The 19832-nt window shown below is 39.3% G+C and overlaps 1 protein-coding gene across 3 annotated transcripts in view; it reads right to left on the bottom strand.

Annotated features, from left to right (window-relative positions):
• NUP153 (nucleoporin 153) overlaps positions 1-19832 on the bottom strand; it is a 94087-nt gene that overhangs the window by 4259 nt on the left and 69996 nt on the right. For all 3 annotated transcript variants that reach the window (XM_023209796.1, XM_023209797.1, XM_023209798.1), the window contains 6 exons: positions 17882-18007; positions 15131-15748; positions 10705-10899; positions 9256-10140; positions 6486-6842; positions 5262-5534 (listed from right to left, as the gene is read on the bottom strand). In XM_023209796.1, the coding sequence (XP_023065564.1) occupies positions 5262-5534; positions 6486-6842; positions 9256-10140; positions 10705-10899; positions 15131-15748; positions 17882-18007 (2454 nt within the window). The remainder of the gene's footprint in view (positions 1-5261; positions 5535-6485; positions 6843-9255; positions 10141-10704; positions 10900-15130; positions 15749-17881; positions 18008-19832) is intronic.

Here is a 19832-nt window from a genome sequence, read left to right as displayed (position 1 = left end):
AACACAAACAAATGTAAAGACAACCTATATTCATGGATCAGGAGAACTATTATTGTTAAAATGGCCATACTCCTCAAAGCAATCTATGGATTCAATGCAATCCCTACCAAAAATACCAATGACATTCTTCATAGAAACAGAAACATATCTGGCCAGGCGCTGTGGCTCATGCCTATAATCCTAGCACTTTGGGAGGCCAAGGCGGGTGGGTGGATCACTTGAGGTCAGGAATGCGAGACCTGCCTGGCCAACATGGCGAAACCCTGTCCCTACCAAAAATACAAAACTTAGCCAGGCATGGTGGTGTGCACCTGTAATCCCAGCAACCCAGGAAGCTGAGGCAGGAGAACTGCTGGAACCTGGGAGGCAGAGGCTGCAATGAGCCGAGACTGAGCCACTGTACTCCAGCCTGGGCGACATAGCAAGACTCCGTGGAGAAGACTCTGTTGAGGGAAGGGGAAAGGGAAGGGGAAGGGGAGGGAAGGAGAGAGAGAAGAGAAAAGAAAGAGAAACAAATCCTAAAATTCATATGGAACCACAAGAGTCCAAATAGCTAAAGCAATCCTGAACAAAAAGAAAAAAGCTGAGGTATACTATCTGCCTTCAAAATACACTACACAAAGCTGTACTTACCATATATAGCTATATGAGACTGGTATAAAAAGACACAGACCAATGAAATAGAATAGAGAATTCAGAAACAAATCCACATATTTACAGCCAACTGATTTTCGACAAAGATGACAAGAACATGCATTGGGAAAAGGATACTCTCTTTAGTAAATGGTGCTTGGAAAACTGGAGATCCATATGCAGAATGAAACTAGACCCCTACTTCTCATCCTATATAAAAATCAACTCAAAATGGATTACACTTAAGTGTAAGACATGAGACTACAAAACTCCTAGAAGAAAACATAGGGAGAAATGCTCTAGAACAGACCACAGGTCTAAGCCAAGCTTGTCCAACCCAGAGGCCACATGTAGCCCAGGATGGCTTTGAATACTGCCCAACACAAATTCATCAACTTTCTTAAAACACTGAGATTTTTTTTGTTTGCAATTTTCTTTTTTAGCTCATCAACTACTGTTTGTTAGTGTTAATGTGTTTCATGTTTGGCCGAAGACAATAATTCTTCTAAAGTGGCCCATGGAAGCCAAAAGATTGGACGCCCCTGGCCTAGGCAAAGATTTTATGGCTAAGACATCAAAAGCACAGGCAACAAAAAAATAGACGAGAGGGACTATATTAAACTGAAAAGCTTCTGCACGGCAAAAGCAGCAATCAACAGAGTGAAAAATCTGTTGAAAGGGAAAAAATGTTTGCTAACTATTCATCCAACAGGGAACTAATATCCAGAATACACAACGAGCTCAAAGGACTCAACAGCAAAACAAAAAACAAACCCAAATAATCCCACTGAAAAGCAGGCAAAGGATCTGAATAGACATTTCTTAAAATACAACACACAAATGGCCAATAAACCTGAAAAAATGCTCAACATCACTATCATAAGGGAAATGCAAATCAAAACCACAATGAGGTAGCATTTCACCCATTAGAATGGCTACTATCAAAAGGACAAAAATTAACAAATGCTGGCAATGAAATGGAAACTTACACACTGTTGGTATGAATGTAAATTAGTATAACCATATGGAAAGCAGTATGGAAATTTCTCAAAATATCTAAAAATAGAATCACCTTATGATCCAGAATCCCACTACTTATTTATCCAAAGAAAAGGAAATCAGCATATCAAACAGATACCTGTACCCGATGTTCAGTGGAGCACTATTCACAACAGCCAAGATATGGAATCAATCTAAGTGTACATCAACAGATGAATGGCTACAGAAAATGTGATTTCATAAACAGTGAAATACTATTTGGTCATTAAAAGAAAATAAAATCTTGTCATTTACTACAACATCTATGGCACTATGTTAGGTGAAATAAGTCAGGCACAAAGACAAACATTCAATGTTCTCACTCAGATGTAGGAACTAAAAAAAAGTTGATCCCATAAAGGTAGAGAACAGAATGATGGTTCAGAGGCTTGGTTGGGGTGGTGGTAGGAAAGGAAGGTGGTTAATGAATACAAACATACAGCTAGATAGTAGGAATAAATTCTAGTATTTGAGAGCACAGTAGAGTTAACAATAATTTATTGTATTATTTCAAAATAGCTAGAAGAGAAGATCTGAAATATTCCTGACACAAAGAAATGATGAATGCTCAAGGTGATGGATATCCTAAATGCCCTAATTTGATTATTATACATTGTATGTAACAAAATAACACATGTCAGTTTTTAAAAATGAAAAACTTTAAAATATGGTTTTCATTTTTATCAAAAATGCTTCCGGATTAAACTAAAACTACATTTCTATGTATGACAAAATGAATGCTTTGTATTTTCTGTGGGAATGACCTTTACTAGACTTTGTAGTATGGCTTTTTTTTTTTTTTTTTTTTTTTTAGATAGTTATGCTGCTACCCAGAGCCTAGAATTTTCTAACACCTTGGTTGGGCACAGTAGCTCACACCTATAATCCTAGCACTTTAGGAGGCTGAGGTGGGTGGACTGCTTGGGCTCAGGATTTCGAGACCAGCCTGGATAACATGGCAAAACCCCACCTCTACAAACCACGAACCACTCCAAAAATAAACAGATGGGTGTAGTGGTGGTGTCTGCCTGTGGTCCCACCTTCTTGGCGGGCTCAGGCAGGAGGATGGCTTGAGCCCACAGGTTGAGGCAGTAGTGAGCTGAGATTCTACCACTGTACTCCAGAGTCTGTGGGTGCAAGGTAAGACCCTGTCTCAAAACATTTTTAAAAAATTTAAAAAAAGGATTCTCTAACATCTTTACTATCCAGGTCTACTTTGTTATAGAACTGAGAACCTCCACCCTAAAATGCTGTCCTTCCTCAAGTTTTAACAACAGTGTGACACTAATTTTTAGGGCCTTTGTAGCCTTGTCTCAATTCTTTAACTGGAAGAAAGATCTCCCTAAAATTGACTTTTTCTTTGTATTTAGTTTATAAAATTGATTGCTCTTTAAATTAAAAAAAAATTAACAAAGAGGGGAAGTCAATAATGTCAGAGAAACAAAATTCTGTATAGGATAGAAAGTTACAGTATACCATATGGCTCAGCAATAATCAGTATTTCCATAATCCGAATCCTGATCTAACCATATACTGTCTCTATATTATGAAGACAGAGAAAAGACTGGACGTGGTGGCTCATGCCTGTAATCCCAGCACTTTGGGAGGCTGAGGTGGGCGGATCATGAGGTCAGGAGATCGAGACCATCCTGGCTAACATGGTGAAACCCCGTCTCTACTAAAAACACAAAAAATCAGCCAGGCATGGTGGCGGATGCCTGTAGTCCCAGCTACTTGGGAGGATGAGGCAGGAGAACCACTTGAACCCAGGAGGCGGAGGTTGCAGTGAGCCCACTGCACTCCAGCCTGGGTGACAGAGCAAGATTCCGTCTTTTAAAAAAACATAAAAAAAGACGACGACAGAGAAAAATGTTAACTGTGTGAAAGAAATCAAAACTTTCCAATTTCATATTAGAGGAAAAAATCCTGATCAAAATGGTTAATATATACCAGAAAACAGGAGAAATTTTAGTATGTACATTAACTGACAAAGTACCAATAACCAGAATACATAAAGAACTTTTACAAACCCATATGCAAAAGCCAAACTGAAAAATGGCCAAAAAAAACAAAACAAAACAACAACAACACTTTTTAAAAAGAATTCACACACACGAGAAATCAAATAGAAGCCACATATAAGAACTCATACAATAGTGGTAGGGTATGAACTGGTAGAATCCAACAGGAAAAGTTTGTATTGTCTTCTAGTATAAGATATACAAACCTTTTAATTCAGCAATCCCATGCCACTGTATATACTCTAGAAAAACATATATACTCTAGAAAAACATACTTATGTGCACCAAGGTACATATATAAGAATGTGTAGAGTAGCATTCCCTAGTTGTTAAAAACAACTGAAACATACATCAACAGTAAATAGATAAACTGCAGTACATTCATACAATGATTTACTCTATGGTAATGACAATAAACAAACCATATGTAAAACATGGATGACCCTTAGAAACCTTAGAGCAAAAGAATCAAGAATCAAAAGATTGCATACAGTAATGTTTCATTTATATATAAAAGCAGGCAAAACTACATTTTCTAGGGATGCATATATTGGCCAATAAATGCAGTAATAAAACTCAAAGAACAGCGATTACCATGAAAGACAAAGCGGTGGTCATCATTAGAGTGGAGAGAGGAGTGTTTTCAAAAACAGATGTATGAGGGGCTCCCAGGTGGTCATTATATAGCATTTGCTTTAATATTACACTGTTCACTTATATTTTACACCCCTTTCTACAAGTTATATTTCACAATTAGAAAAAAAATCAACAATTTTAAGAAAATACAGGATTATAATACAGTTTGATTAGTCATATTTAAATATGCAGGTCAAATGGAAAGGCTGGTATCATCAGTAAATAGAAAGTGTCATGAGACAACTCAGCAGGACTGCCTCAGGAGAGAGCACTGGACCTGGGGGTAACTTCCTGATGTAAATCCAATCATGAATAGGATCAGAAAATGCACTTCAAAGCTAGCCTTGGGAGCCCAAAAATTCAGAGTTGAGAAGAAACCAGACTAAATGAATCTCATACTTAAGTCAGAGTAAAAATTAACACTTTAAAATACATTACTACCTTAAAAAGTTATAAGTCTGTGAAACCTGGGAATGTTGTTTACATACAAATTCAACTATATTACCTCTCTATTTTGCCAAGTACAAGAGATAATTTTTTTTCCCCGAGTCAGAGTCTCGCACTGTTGCTCAGGCTGGAGTTCAGTGGCACAATCTTGGCTCACTGTAACCTCTGCCTCCCGGGTTCACACCATTCTCCTGCCTCAGCCTCCAGAGTAGCTGGGACTGCAGGCGCCTGCCACCATGCCTGGCTCATTTTTCGTATTTTTAGTAGAGACGGGGTTTCACCATGTTAGCCAGGATGGTCTCGATCTCCTGACCTCATGATCCACCCGCCTCAGCCTCCCAAAGTGCTGGGATTACAGCGTGAGCCACCATGCCTGGCCAAGAGGTAATTTTAAAATTAGACACACAAATGGTTTCCAAGCTCAAAGGAAAATATTTTAAGACATACAAAACCCATACAGATACAACAGCATCACAGCACACTTACTGGAATTAGGAGTTGTTCCAGAGCCAAACGCAGACTGACTAGGTTGCTGTCCAAACACAGGGGGCTGACTACTGCTTGACACTGTCCCAAAAGTAGGTGGTGCAGGCTGAGAACCACTGGAAAATAATGCTGTGGAAGATGATATAGATCCAAAGCCTGGGGGATTGGGCTGGCTGGCACCTTGACTTTGTCCAAATGTTGGGGTCTGGTTAGCACCAAATGCTGGACTGGCAGATGGCGCTGAAGGTCCAGTTCCAAATACGAAGGAGGATCCTGGAGGCCCAAAGACACTTAAGTCACCATGGTGGCTAATGTCAGATTATCCTCAAGAAATTTCTGTAAACCCACAAGCAAATGTCAAGCTTCTTTTCAGACTCTTACCTTGTTAACCAAATTCCATCAAGACAAGTTTTAAATAATGATTGAGAATACAACTCTCTCTGCCATTATTTAGTGAAACATACTAAATTCATATAAACAAAAACTGCAGTTAACAACTACTCCATACCTTCACAGCCAACAATTTTTGGTAAAGAAACATATCTCAGAAAAGTCTCCCACCAGAAATCTAATGTGTGCAGAAATTGCCTCATGATGTGCATATATATATACACACACTACATAATAAAGACTGATGTTTAATAAAACAACTTCCAGTGTCTGGTTACTGACAACCTAACATTTTAAAAACAAAGTTTGGGGCTGGGCACAGTGGCTCATGCCTGTAATCCCAGCACTTTAGGAGGCCGAGCTGGGCAGATCACGAGGTCGGGAGTTCGAGCCTGGCCAACATGGTAAAACCCCATCTCCACTAAAATTACAAAAATTAGCCAGCTGTGGTAGCAGGCACCTGTAATCCCGGTTACTTGGGAGGCTGAGGCAGGAGAATTGCTTGAACTAGGGAGAGGGAGGTTGCAGTGAGCCGAGATTGCACCACTGCATTCCAGCCTGGGTGACAGAGCAAGCCTCCATCTCAAAAGAAAAAAAACAAAAACAAAAAACAAAGCTTGGAGAAATTAAGTATTACACTCTTACCACAATTAGAAAAATGGCTCCCAAGAGGTAAATATGTTAAAGTTGTACACACAGTGATTAATTACAACAACACTGGTATAGATGACCAAAAGGCATTCACACCATTTTTGTGATAACCTGCTATATGTTATTTGGCTAATAAGTAAAGCCCATCCAATTGCAATGCATTTTTTTCTTTTGTAAATGTACCTGCAGAGCTAGACGTGGTTGTGGCTCCAAAGCCGAAACCAGAGGTGGCAGTATTATTACTGCTGGCTCCTGGACCAAAGACAAATGGGGTGACAGCTGTACCTGTGCTGGATGTGGTTGCTAGTTTGCTATCTTGAGAAAATAGCAAAGACTGAGAGGTGCTGGATTCAGCAGTGTTACCAAAGGCAGAGCTGCTCACAGGATTGCTGGACTGTCCAAACACAAAGGTAGCCACGGGTGGATTGGAGGAAGAGGTGGAACTACCAAATATGCCACCACCAGCAGAAGTGGCTGGTGTACTTGAACTAGAGGAATTGTTGTTCAAGAAACTAAAAACTGGCTTTGCTGCACCTTGATCTGTAAGACAGAAATTAAGAAACAAACATAAATCCTTAAGAATAGTCTCAGAAAGTACTTTTTCCTTACCCTACAATCACTAGAATTTTCCTACCCTAGAATTCGCTAGAAAAGTAGATTAAGTTTTTTATATAGATTAATTCATCAAATACATTCATCTTCTTTTATAGCTTATGGATTTTATGCCTTTCATAGGAAGGTCTTTGGCATTCAGGTTAATAAAAATACCCCTCAAATCCAAATCTAACTGGATACTGTAGTTGAACAGCAAGTTTAGATAGTGGAAGATAGCTGTACTTTTATATATTTTATTTTGCAATTTATGTTACAGTATGTGGCAAAATCATAACTTCAATTTATCTAAATGGATGGCCAAATTTCTCCACAGCATCAACTAGTACAGGCTTTGTGCACTAATTTGCAATGTTGTCTTTATGACACACTACATTTCCTCAAATGCATATACTTGTTTCCTCTACCATTATCACTAGACTGTTTTAATTATTCTAGCTTTACACCGTGGACTGATGATAGCAGAACAAAGCTGCCTGTGTGCCTGCCTTTTTTCCCAAAATTTCTTGTATAGCTTCCTTTCCATGTGAATCTTAGAGTAAGTTTAGCTTGTCAAGCTCTACAAAAATTCCCCTAAGAACTAAAATTATGGGAGGAGGAAGGGAATACTTTCACCCAGCAAAAGTACGCCTTTTGTGTTCTTTTAGTTATTTGGCATGTTAAAAGTTCTGCTGCTTTTATAAAATACAAGTTAGAAATGTTAGAAAAAAACAAATGAGATATGCTGATTTGAAGAAAAACTTTTGATTTTTATATCGTGATTCTGAATCCAGCCACCTTACTGAAGACTTTTTTCTAAACTATTCCAATAATCTCTCAGTTCCAATACTTCACACTATGCAGGGCTGGTCACAGTACGCTATAGGCATTAGTCTGACTTACAGAAAATGGGACATGTTGGCTCACTTTCAAGCTGGCTAATGGAAGAATGGTTAAGAGTGTCTACCACAGCCTGGTGTTTCACCATCAAATCTGATTATACCCTATCATATCTTTGTTGCTTTCCAAATAATATGTAATTTTAGCTTTTATTTTGTCTTTACGTTTCTAAGTAAATATATGACAGACAAAAAACTGCTCATAGTTATTTGTTAAATTCCATATAAAAGTTAATTTTGAGTGTTTCCAATTTATTATCCAAAAGTATTCATGGATATTCAACTTTTGCACTTTTTGCACATCTAAAAACATCTGTATTTTGCCTCTATGTTTGTGTTTGTTGTTGTTGGGTTTTCTTGAGACAGAGGCTCGTTCTGTTGCCCAAGCTGGAGTGCAGTGGCCAATCTCGGCTCACTGCAACCTCTGCCTCCCAGGTTCAAGAAATTCTTGTGCTTCAGTCTCCTGACTAGTCAGGATTACAGGTGTGAGCTATCGCACCCGGACTGTCTTTATACTTAAACACATTTGGCTAGTAACAGAATTCTAGGTTCAAGAACATTTTCATTTTGAGGGCACTGTTCTGTTTTTAGCATGTGATGTTGCAAATTAGAAGATGATGCTAATCTGATATCTTCCTATTTGTGGCAAATAGCTTTTCTCTCTGAAAGCATTTGGGGTTTTAGCTTTGGTGTCCTAAATTTCAGTGATCTTTGCCAATAGGTAATTTCCATTTTTAAGACCAATGTCTTTCTTTAGATCCAGAAAATTTTCTTCTGTCACTTCTTTGATATTTTCCCAAAACGTCTTATCTTCTAGGTCACTCCTATTCCAAAGGAACTTGTGGATCTAACTTGGATCACTCTTTGTACTTGTGCACTAAGTTCAGGGAAATTCTAGTTCACTAATCTGATGATCAGCTATGTTCTTCCTGCTATTCTGCCCACAGAATGACTTTAATATGATCCACCAACAACGATGCTTTTAACCTTTAAGGTGCTGTGTCATTTTTTTTCTCCCAGGACTTCAGCTTTCAAAATCTCTTGTTTTCTCAGGATTAATTGTATTTGTTGTCTTATGTTTCTTAATGTCTGATGAGGACTGGTTATCTGTAACTATTTGTAAACAATACCATAGATTATGGTAGAAAATACTTCATAAGCTAAGAATCCTTATTTTCCAGGTAGTAGATACCAATTCTGATTATAAAAGCCCAAACAGAAGAGAAAGACACACATAAATATGCACTATATTGAGCTTTGCACTACTGCCGTATTTCTCACAATTAGATCCACAGATGACTTCATCAGAATCATGAGGGTTTTAAAGAGCGGTTCAAACTGAAAATCCTAGGTTCCTCCCCAAAGAGTTCTGTATTTCTCAACTACGTTCAGTATAAACCATTACTTGACTTGCTGCATCTGTAAAGGCAACTTGTAAAAAAAATAATTAAGTTAATACTTACCAGCTGTAGTACTAGTTTGAGCTCCAAAGGCAAAAGTGGCTTTTGCTGGCTGTTCAGATTCCTTCTCAGATGGTTTTGTCATACTAAAACTAAATGTGGACTTGGAAGAATTCTCATCTTTGGTTTGCTCTGAATTCCCAAAGGAAAACACTGGTTGACACTTTGGCTCTTCACTGTCAGCTTTCTTCCCAAAAACTAGGGAAGTAGAAGTGACAGGCTCTTGCTGTTTCTCTTCTGTCCTTCCCAAAACAAACACTGAGGCAGATGGCAGAGAGGCAGGCTCCACATTGCCAAAAGAGAATCCTCCTTTGGTGGCAGGCATTTCTTCTTTTTTAGCTTCTGATGTCTTACATGTGAAAGGAGCCACTGAAGCACTCTTGGTTTCTATGGTTCCAAAGTTGAAGCTGCTCTTGTTCTCAGAGGTCACTATGGTGTTAGCAGGAGCAGGGGTGGAGTTAATAACACCTGTACCAAAGCTAAAACCTGCAGATGAACATTTGGGCAGTTCCTCTTTCTTTTCTTCCTGTCCAAGATTAGACACCCCAAATTGAAATGGAGTTAAAGAAACTGGGTTGCTTAAACCAGAAGAAAGTCCAAACTTAAAATTATCATTCTTACTGTCTTTTTTAACTTCTTCGGGCTTAGATTCAGATGATACTCCAAATTTAAAATCTCCTATTGGTTTAGAAAATTTAAAGCCTTCACTCATCGGGTTTATAGACCCAGAATCAGATGACACACCTATTTTGAATCCTCCCTGATCTCCGAATTTGAAATTTCCAGTGCTTGTTAAAGCCTGAGAAGGCCCAGAAGAGGGTGATGGGACACCAAATTTGAAGGAGGAGGAGGCTGCTGAGTTCGAAGGTGAGGAAGATGTGTCAAAGCCTGCAAAAATATAAAAGACACCACATAGACAATTAATGTACTGATGTTCTCAAACAAAATAGCTTGAACGCCAAAGAAACACAGGAATAACTTTGAAAGGGTCTACTTTGAAGAGTATTACCAGCAGTCGTAAACATAATCCAAGGTAACCAATATTTATTTGGTATGAGAATCATATCTCACTCTTCACAACTATCCTGACATGCCACTTTTCATTTATCAGACTGGCTGAGGTAAAGTTTGATAAAGTTTGTACTGGCAATGAGACTGGAAGTAACAGGCTACAGATTGCAGGTGGGTGTATAAATGAGCACAAAACTCACAGGGAGCAATCTGTCACTGGTTACCAAAAATTACAAATGCATATACCCTTTGACAAGCAACTAACTGACCTTACAATAATTCAGAAACAGATATAAACATCTCAGGATAATGTCATTTTATATTAATTTTCAAGAGAGAATGAGTGAACAACACTGAAGCTGTTCTCAAATACTTCATTTTTAAATAGCCTTACAAAAAGGCACTTTACCATCACCTTTATTTTGATTTTTTTGGCCTTACCTTTAAACCCAGATTTTGTGCCTGGCTTTGCACTTTCACATGCCAAACATTTGGTAGAGTCAGCCTTATTCTGCACTAGGCACACTTCACAGTCCCAGCTCCCCTCAGGTTTCTTGAACTTTTCCAATCCTAGAGAGCCTCCAGAAGGCAGAGAGATGGGTACAGTGCTGCTACTTGAAGTAGGTACTGAACTTCCTAAAAAAAAAAAAAAAACGGGGAGTGGAGAGGGGGAGAATTCATGAAAATTTTAATTTACAATATGTCAGTATCTCAATGACACCACTAAGTTTAAGTGTTCAATTTCTAATAATATTTCCTATTAAAACACAGAATGTGCCAGAAATACGAATTGTTCATATTTATATTGTTTAAAAAAAGAATAGACCTCTCAGGTTTATTTTAACCTTATAAATGAGCAGCTCATAATCACCTTGCTCACTGGTGAGCTCCCTCTTAACCACATGTCTGAACTGCTGTGGTTTAAGAAAAAAAATCATGCTCACAAATTAGGGGCTCAAAGACTAAATTTTTCTTCAGCATCTTTTTCAAATGTCTTCAAACAGCAAGCATTCTAAGACATAAGATGTAAATTGTAGGCAATATCCTAACATATAAAATACATAGTCACAGACCATATGAATTTCAAGATTTCAAAGCACAGATCTCTGCCTCTGAATGATAGTTTTTGCATAGAAGTGCATCTATTTCACATCCACTTCACAATCTAACTTGACAACTACTATATTCATGGCATTTCTGTTACATGCTAGCCATTTAACAGACATTTATTAAGCATCATAACACACTTGGGTTCTGGGGACATTAAAGATGAATAAAATGTTGCTTAACTTGTAAGATGCTCATGGTCTTAAAGGGGGAAAATAAAAGCACAGTAGCACCATCACCAAGTGACAACCTAAAACAAGTGTGCAAAGAAGGAAGAAATGACTAAGAAGCAGGAGAAGGATATACAGAGGTGACAAATCTTAAGCAGAACTAGCATGTTTGTGGGAGAGGTGGCACACGAAAAATGGCTTGGTAAGGCCCAAAATACAGTGCTAACAGTGAAGCCATTCATTCTGGTATTCCTACTTCTCTAGGTGGCCTACAACTGTTGCCACCTCTTCCATAGTTACCTAAATGATCTCTACATTTTATAGGTATGTTCTCTTCTATCTTGCCAACCAAATTGCTTCCTGGGGTTCCATCTTGGCCCACTGTCCTCACAAGCTCTCATTTACTCCAGTAGTTTTAAATTCCAATAAAACAGTTTCCTAATCTACACCAGCAATCTACACTTCTGAGCTTGTCACTGTAGTCTCTTAGTTGGTGACTCCACTGTCTACTTGGTTAGCTTGGCTGGATACTACTCCTCCTCTACATTTTTCTCAAATCCATTTCAATCAATTTCTGACTCTTCTACTGCTATTCTGGTTCACGAAGCCCCGCCATTACCCCAACCACTACCCCATCTCCTGCTTGAATAATAGCCTTTTTATTAAGACCTCTGATCGTGTTCCTTTGAAATCCATCCCCCTCTGAAGCAACCAGTGCCATGTAGTTTTTGTTTTTCCTCTCGGTTGCACCTTTTTAAAAGATTAACTGTTCAAAAGCTTTATTCCTGCTACTCCCTATAAGTTAGCAGACTTTCATTTCAGGCCATCTTTTCTATTCACTCAACTCAACTCTCATGACTTCAAATACCAAAACTATGGACTAAATGACCCCAAATCCATATCTCCACCCAAAGGGAGTACCCAAAGGCCTTACATACATCTTTTTTTTCTTCTGAGACAGAGTCTCACTCTGTTGCCCAGGCTGGAGTACAGTGGCGCAATCTCAGCTCACTGCAACCTCCACCTCCCAGGTTCAAGCTGTTCTCCTGCCTCAGCCTCCCAAGTAGCTGGGATTACGGGCATCCACGACCATGCCTGGCTAATTTTTGTATTTTTAGTAGAGACAGGGTTTTGCCATGTTGGCCAGGCTGGTCTCAAACTCCTGACCTCAGGTGATCTGCCTGCCTCAGCCTCCCAAAGTGCTGGGATTACAGACGTGAGCCACCATGCCTGGCCACATTACATACATCTGAATGTTGACATCAGCAGCTTGAAATCAATGTCTTTAATTGTACGTACTCCATTCCTTATTCAGTTCAATCAGTACATTATCTATTGCCTATATCGGCAGGGGAGGGAGGGGGCGGTCCAACCTTTGGCTTCCCTAGGCCACACTGGACAAAAAGTATTGTCTTGAGCCACATGTAAAATATACTAACACTAGCAAAATAATCTCATAATGTTTTAAGAAAACTCACAAATTTGTGTTGAGCCTCATTCACAGCCAACCTGAGCCACATGCACCCCGTAGGTGTACAAGCTTGGCTTTTTTCTTTTTGAGACTGAGTCTCGCTCTGTCGCCCAGGCTGGAGTGCAAGCGGCATGATCTTGGCTCACTGCAAGCTCCACCTCCCGGGTTCATGCCATTCTCCTGCCCCTGCCTCAGCCTCCCAAGTAGCTGGGACTACAGGCGCCCACCACCACGCCCAGCTAATTTTCTGTATTGCTAGTAGAGACAGGGTTTCACCGTGTTAGTCAGGATGGTCTCGATCTCCTGACCTCATGGTCCGCCCACCTCGGCCTCCCAAAGTGCTGGGATTACAGGAGTAAGCCACCATGCCTGGCCTATCATTATTTGAGACAGGGTCGCACTCTGTCACCCAGGCTGGAGTGCAATGGCATGATCTCAGCTAACTGCAACCTCCACCTCCCGAGCTCAAGCAATCCTCCCACTTTGGCCTCCTAAGTAGCTGGGACTACATGCGGGTGCCAGCAAGCCAGGCTAATTTCTGTGTTTTTTTGTAGAGACAGGGCTTCACCATGTTGCCCAGGCTGGTCTTGAACTGGGTTCAAGCAATCTGCCCGCCTTGGCCTCTCCCAGTACTTGGATTACAGGTGTGAGCCACGGTGTCTGGCCTATTGTCTATATGATTGATATCACTTCCTAATCTATCTTCTGGTCTCCAAATTTTGTTGTTTTCAAATCCATTATCTTTTTAAAAAGCCAGAGTGACTCATCAAAAATACAAACTTGACTGTATCGCTCCTCTGCTGAAAATGATTCATCACTGAAAGGATAAAGTCCAAGCTCTTTAATACATATGTGAGCTTCCTTTGTTCATGTGTAACAAATTACTTCCTGACTCAAAGTTTTGTTACTCCCCATCAACTTAAAATTAATTTTGCTTTCCTGCATACATCAAGGGCTTTCTTTCTGTAGGTGAGGCAGGGGTACTAGATAGGAAGACAAAGATATTTCATAACGAAGATTCTAGGCCGGGCACGGTGGCTTACCCCTGTAATCCCAGCACTTTGGAAGGCCAAAGCAGACAGATCACTTGATGTCAGGAGTCAGAGACCAGCCTGGCCAGCATGGCGAAACCCTGTCTCTACTGAAAATACAAAAAATTAGTCGGGCGCGGTGGCATGTACCTATAATTCCAGCTACTTGTGAGGCTGAGGCACAAGAATTGCATGAACCTGGGAGACGGGGGTTGCAGTGAGCCAAGGTCGTGCCACTGCACTCCAGCCTGGGTGACACAGTGAGACTCTGTCTCAAAAAAGGGAAAGAAATGAAGATTCTAAAGTCTCACTCATAGGGAAATATCCAGCAGGAATCAGAAATATGGCACGAGGGTTCAGGCAAGGGGTCTAGGGTTAGTAACTCAGAGCTGTACATTACGGACACAAAACTGCATATTCATGAATAATGCATTGAAAACAGTGTAATTCCCCGGATATCCATGTTATCATATATCTGTACCATATAATTAGATAATATTACGAAACCATCAGAGCCACTTCTGGATGAATTAAAGATTCAATAAGAATCTTCACTAATTCTTTCAACTTTGAACAGAGAAACAGAAAAAACTCAAAACTAACTCCATTGTTTCTGGCTGCCTAGATTAGAATTAGTGACTTGGTAATTTATAATTATTGCAACAGCTATAGCCTTTTCATTAATGACTATAGCCTACCCCCTAAAGAAACCTTCCCTGTATATGACCACTAGCTATCCTGATTTCTATTTGGAGAAGTAGTATTTTACTCTGTACAAAGGTTTGAGAAATATTACCCCATTCTAAGATCTTTCAGCATGGTATTAGTCAACTTTGAGCAAATTTCTGATAAAATTGTACAGAAAGAGGAGACCAGCATATATACCAGAATAGTTAACACATAACCTATCCTAACTGAACATAAAGATCTAGCTGCAAACAAGACATTTTTATCTCAAGATAGTTTAGAAAAATTAGTATGTATGAGAAATGCTCATCCTGAAACATCCAAAACAGGGATTCTCAGAATAAATTAAAATGTTCCACTAAAGTAATAAGCAAAATTACTCCACAAAGCCAAAAACATACCTGGTTTCTCAGACATACAGGACACACACTTATTGTCTTCTGCGTTATTAGAAACACAGCATACTGAACACTCCCAAGATCCAACAGGCCTTTTGAATTTATCTCCAAATCCTAAGGTACCAGTGGTCACAGTGCAGCTAGAAGATGAAGCAGTCATAGTCTCAGCACTTTCCGAAACCACTGTCAACGTAAGAGCTCGCTTCACACCAGTCCCAGGTTTTGGTGTTTCACAGGCTACACATTTTATCACTTCAGGTTTATTTTGCACTAAACAGGTATCACAATCCCAAGTGCCTATCACTGGTTTAAATTTGTCTCCAAAACCTGTCCCTGGTGCAGAAAGAGTTGTTTTGCCACTTTTATTTGGTGTTTCAATTCCAGTCTGTTTAGCAGTATCTCTGGGTGACAATTTTGCTGCTTGACAGGCTATGCATTTGCTGTCTGTAACTTTGTTCTGGAGTAGACACGTATCACACTGCCATGATGACCCAGCTTTTAAACTTTCCCCAAACCCAATTCCACTAGAAGAAAAGCTACTTATTGCTGGTCTTGTATAAACTACTGGGCTTGTTGTGGTGGGCTGAGCAGCAACAGAATCTATCTTCGGTGATGCAAAACCTACAATGAACAAAGGAGAGAGTGCAAAAACAACGTTAGAGAAGCTTTATAAATCAAAGCATTAATTTGATTATTATTACTGAGAAGACATTTACCTCACTGCACACTTATTACAATCCAAGATGAACTACTTAAGAGTTATTTTTCACTTAGGTAATCATATTTATCATTCACCTAATAAGTTACACTTAGACCATTTAAAATTCCACAAAAGATGTTGTGTTTACAGGATATCACCTCCTCCTTCAAGGAATTTCTAGCTGGATGCTTTCCTTGGTACTAATTTACTGATAGGTATTACTGTCATCCATATTTTGTTATATTCTGTCTTTCTACAAACACAGAATACTCACAGTCCTCTTCTTCCTTCATCCATTTCTTCAAGTGTTCCATTGGCTATGCCAAATGGCTTCAACATCATCTTTGAATTTTGTCCAGTCATAACCTACCACTGTGTTATCCTCTAGCTTCAGTAAAATCAGCTGAGCAAGTCTTTGTGTTACCAAAACTGCTGTCATTGAGTTCATTCATTCAAGCTATATTTTACTCATGAGAATGACTTTGTAATTGTTTACTTAGGACCAGTTAGCTTTTGTCTTATACACACCAACACCACCTGTGATCTGTTTCTACAGCCTTTACCCGCCAAAGAAAAATTAAAAGGAAAGAAGATGTAGACGGTTATGAGAGGTTTTCTAGTTCCACAAAATAATCAAGCCTAGAGCTATTTTTAGCCTAAGGACAAAATACCACATATTTGAGTTATTCCTAGTGGTCAACATGTGTTATTTTGCTTATGATTAATTTACATCACTAAGATTGGCAATATGTTAACAGTAACCATTTCAAGGCATTACAGATTTCTTTTTCTTCCCACTTTTTCAGATTTTCCTAATTTCAGTCAAATGAAGATTCTCCCCAAACGTTTCCTATTTAAGAAGTAAAACGGGAGCCAGGGGAGGCTGGCATCATGAATGCAAAGTGTAACCCCAGATACATAAGACAGTCTATACACATTTGATGCTTGCCTACTACTTGGTTAATTCCAGTACAAGCATTCTGGAGTTCTGCCATAACTGCATGGAACTGTCTAAGCTACTGGACTCCTGTAGGGAGTATACTTATCTATAAAATGAGACAGCTGGACCAGAAAAATTGAATGCTTCTAAATCCTGCTGTAAAAGCCAATCTTACTTTTTAAAAAAACCTATCCTATTACACATGGACACATCTGGTGGGTAACTTTAAATTATTTCTGAGCTATTAGATTATCTTGCAGACAGTTTTACATTTTTTTTTTTTAAGTCTTGCTCTTTCGCCCAGGTTAGAGTGCAGTGGTTCAAACTCAGTTCACTGCAACCTCCACCTCCCAGGTTCAAGCCTCCTGAGTAGCTGGGACTACAGGTGCACGCCAGCACGCCCAGCTAATTTTTTCTATTTTTAATGGAGAGGAGGTTTCGCCATGTTGGCCAGGTTGGTCTCGAACTCCTGGCCTCAAGTGATCCACACGTATTAACCTCCCAAAGTGCTGGGATTACAGGCGTAAGCCACCACGCCCGGTCAGTTTTACATTCTTATACTACACATCACAAATGGAATTAGGAACATCCTCTTTGTTTTCAAACAAAAACTTATTCTTATCTGAGAATTATTTATCCCCTTTCTAATTCTTACCTACTAGCTTTCAAATCTTGCTTCAAGTGAGTAATGCTCCCTATGTATGTTACAATTCAGCAAATGCTTTCCACTTGGCCTTGTTCTATATTTACCAAACTGGGGAATAATTCAAGAAGGCAGTTCAGCGCTCTCATAAGAGAAAGACATGTCTATGTGTATCATCAGGTTTACTTCCTCTTAGTCCTCACTGGCCTGCCTCTAATAATGGAGAATCCATTTTCTCCTCCTACATTTGCCTCTTAGAGATTTCATTTTAGTATAGTCCTTAAATTCCAAAGAAGTAAGGCTTGTAAGATATTTCCAGCAAAAGAATTACACCTAACTACATCTCTATTCAAAAGTAAACCTCCTACCAAACTAGTCAGAAATTTTTAAAAGCCTCAAGTATAATACAAAATGACATTAAAATGAGATCATGAGTTTGTAATTAAAAGGCTTATCTTTTAATTATCTTACCAGGGCTTTTTAGAATATCTAGAACACTTCCTTCTTTCAGGATTTTTGCAGGTCTAAAAGGACCCTCACAATCTTCAGGTGGTGTCTTCTTACAACTTGTACTGTTCACTGCAGTAACATCGTGAGCTGTAATATTTTTAATTGTAAAAAACATTATGACAAATAAAACACTGGACTCTTAAATGCATTTTAAAAAATCTTTCAAAACCATCTTTGGGATAAGAGTTCATGAAAAAAGTCACTGTAATTCAATAAACAAATGACTTTATAGGGTTAATTTGCCATTACAAGGAGATAAAAACACTATTTCCATACTGTATAACTCCCCCCACCAATAAAAAGGCAAAAAAATATAAACTATAACTGTCGCCCAATGAACTGACTGATAATCAAAAGGCTCAAACTAAAAAACTGGAAAGGATATGGCAACTAGGGCAAGTCCATTCACTGCATGAAATATCTATTTATTACACAACAATTTACAAAACTAATCAAAAAAGTAATTTTCATCTGAGCAATTATTTCATTTTTAGAAATTCACACTATTAATATAATTGAAAATATCCTTCAGTTATAATATTGAAAACCTATATAGTAAAATATTCAATAAGGGTATGGTTACATAAATTATCTAACAGTCACATGATGAAATACTTAAGCAGCCACAAAAATAATTCTTTTTCAAAACAGAGAGTGAATGTTCTTGTGAGCAAGGCCCGAGTGCAGTGGTGCAATCATAGCTTAATGCAGCCTCAAAATTCCGGGCTCAAGCAATCCTCCCATCCTAGCCTCTCAAGTAGCCAGGAACACAGCTGCATGCCACCACATCTAGCTAACTTTTTAAAGTTTTTTGTAGACATGGGGTCTCGCTATGGCCGGCCAGACGGGTCTTAAACTCCTGGCCTCAAGTGATCCTCCCACATCGGCCTCCCAAAGCACTGGCATTACTGGCCCACAAAAATGCCTGGCCCACAAAAATCATTCTTAAAAGCATAGTTATAGGTAAAAGCAGGTTGGAAAGTCTAGAATGTTTACATCTAAAGAGTAATGGTAGCTGCCAACAGTAAGATGAGTGACTTACTGCTTTTACTTTTTATGCTTTCTAAACTTGTATCCTTATATTTAGAGATCTATATTTTCAGTGTGATAATGGTTTTATCGTTATATTTTTAAGGGGCGATTTCTATTTACAGATGAAATTAAGATGTTTGGGATTGTTTCAAAGTGACCTGACATGTAAGTTTCTGTGTGTGATGAGGAGAGGAGGGATAGAACAAAAGAAACAATATGTGGCCAGGCACGGTGGCTCGTGCCTGTAATCCCAAGCACTTTGGGAGGCCAAGGCGGGCAGATTGAGACCATCTTGGCCAACATGGTGAATCCCCATCTCTACTAAAAATAACAAAAATTAGCTGGGTGTGGTGGTGCACACCTGTAGTCTCAGCTACTTGAGAGGCTGAGGCAGGAGAATCGCTTGAACTTGGGAGGCGGAAGTTGCAGTGAACCAACATCGTGCCACTGCACTCCAGCCTGGTGATAGAGCGAGACTTCATCTCAAAAAAAAAAAAAAAAAAAAAAGCCAGGCAGCGGTGGCTCACACCTGTAATCCCAGCATTTTGGGAAGCCGAGGCAGGTGGATCATGAGGTCATGAGATCGAGACCACTCTGGCTAACATGGTGAAACCTCGTCTCTACTAAAAATACAAAAAATTAGCAGGGTGTGGTCTCAGTGAACCTGGGAGGTGGAACTTGCAGAGGGGAGGGGAGGGGAAGGGGAAGGAAAGGGAAAGGGAAGGAGAAAGAAAGAAAGAAAGAAAGAAAGAAAGAAAGAAAGAAAGAAAGAAAGAAAGAAAGAAAGAAAGAAAGAAAGAAAGAAAGAAAGAGAGAGAGAGAGAGAGAGAGAGAGAGAGAGAGAGAGAGAGAGAGAGAGAGAGAGAGAGAGAGAGAGAGA

This window comes from Piliocolobus tephrosceles, chromosome 5 (assembly GCF_002776525.5).
Source record: "Piliocolobus tephrosceles isolate RC106 chromosome 5, ASM277652v3, whole genome shotgun sequence".
Taxonomy (NCBI): domain Eukaryota; kingdom Metazoa; phylum Chordata; class Mammalia; order Primates; family Cercopithecidae; genus Piliocolobus; species Piliocolobus tephrosceles.
This window is presented reverse-complemented; position numbering and strand designations above follow the sequence as displayed.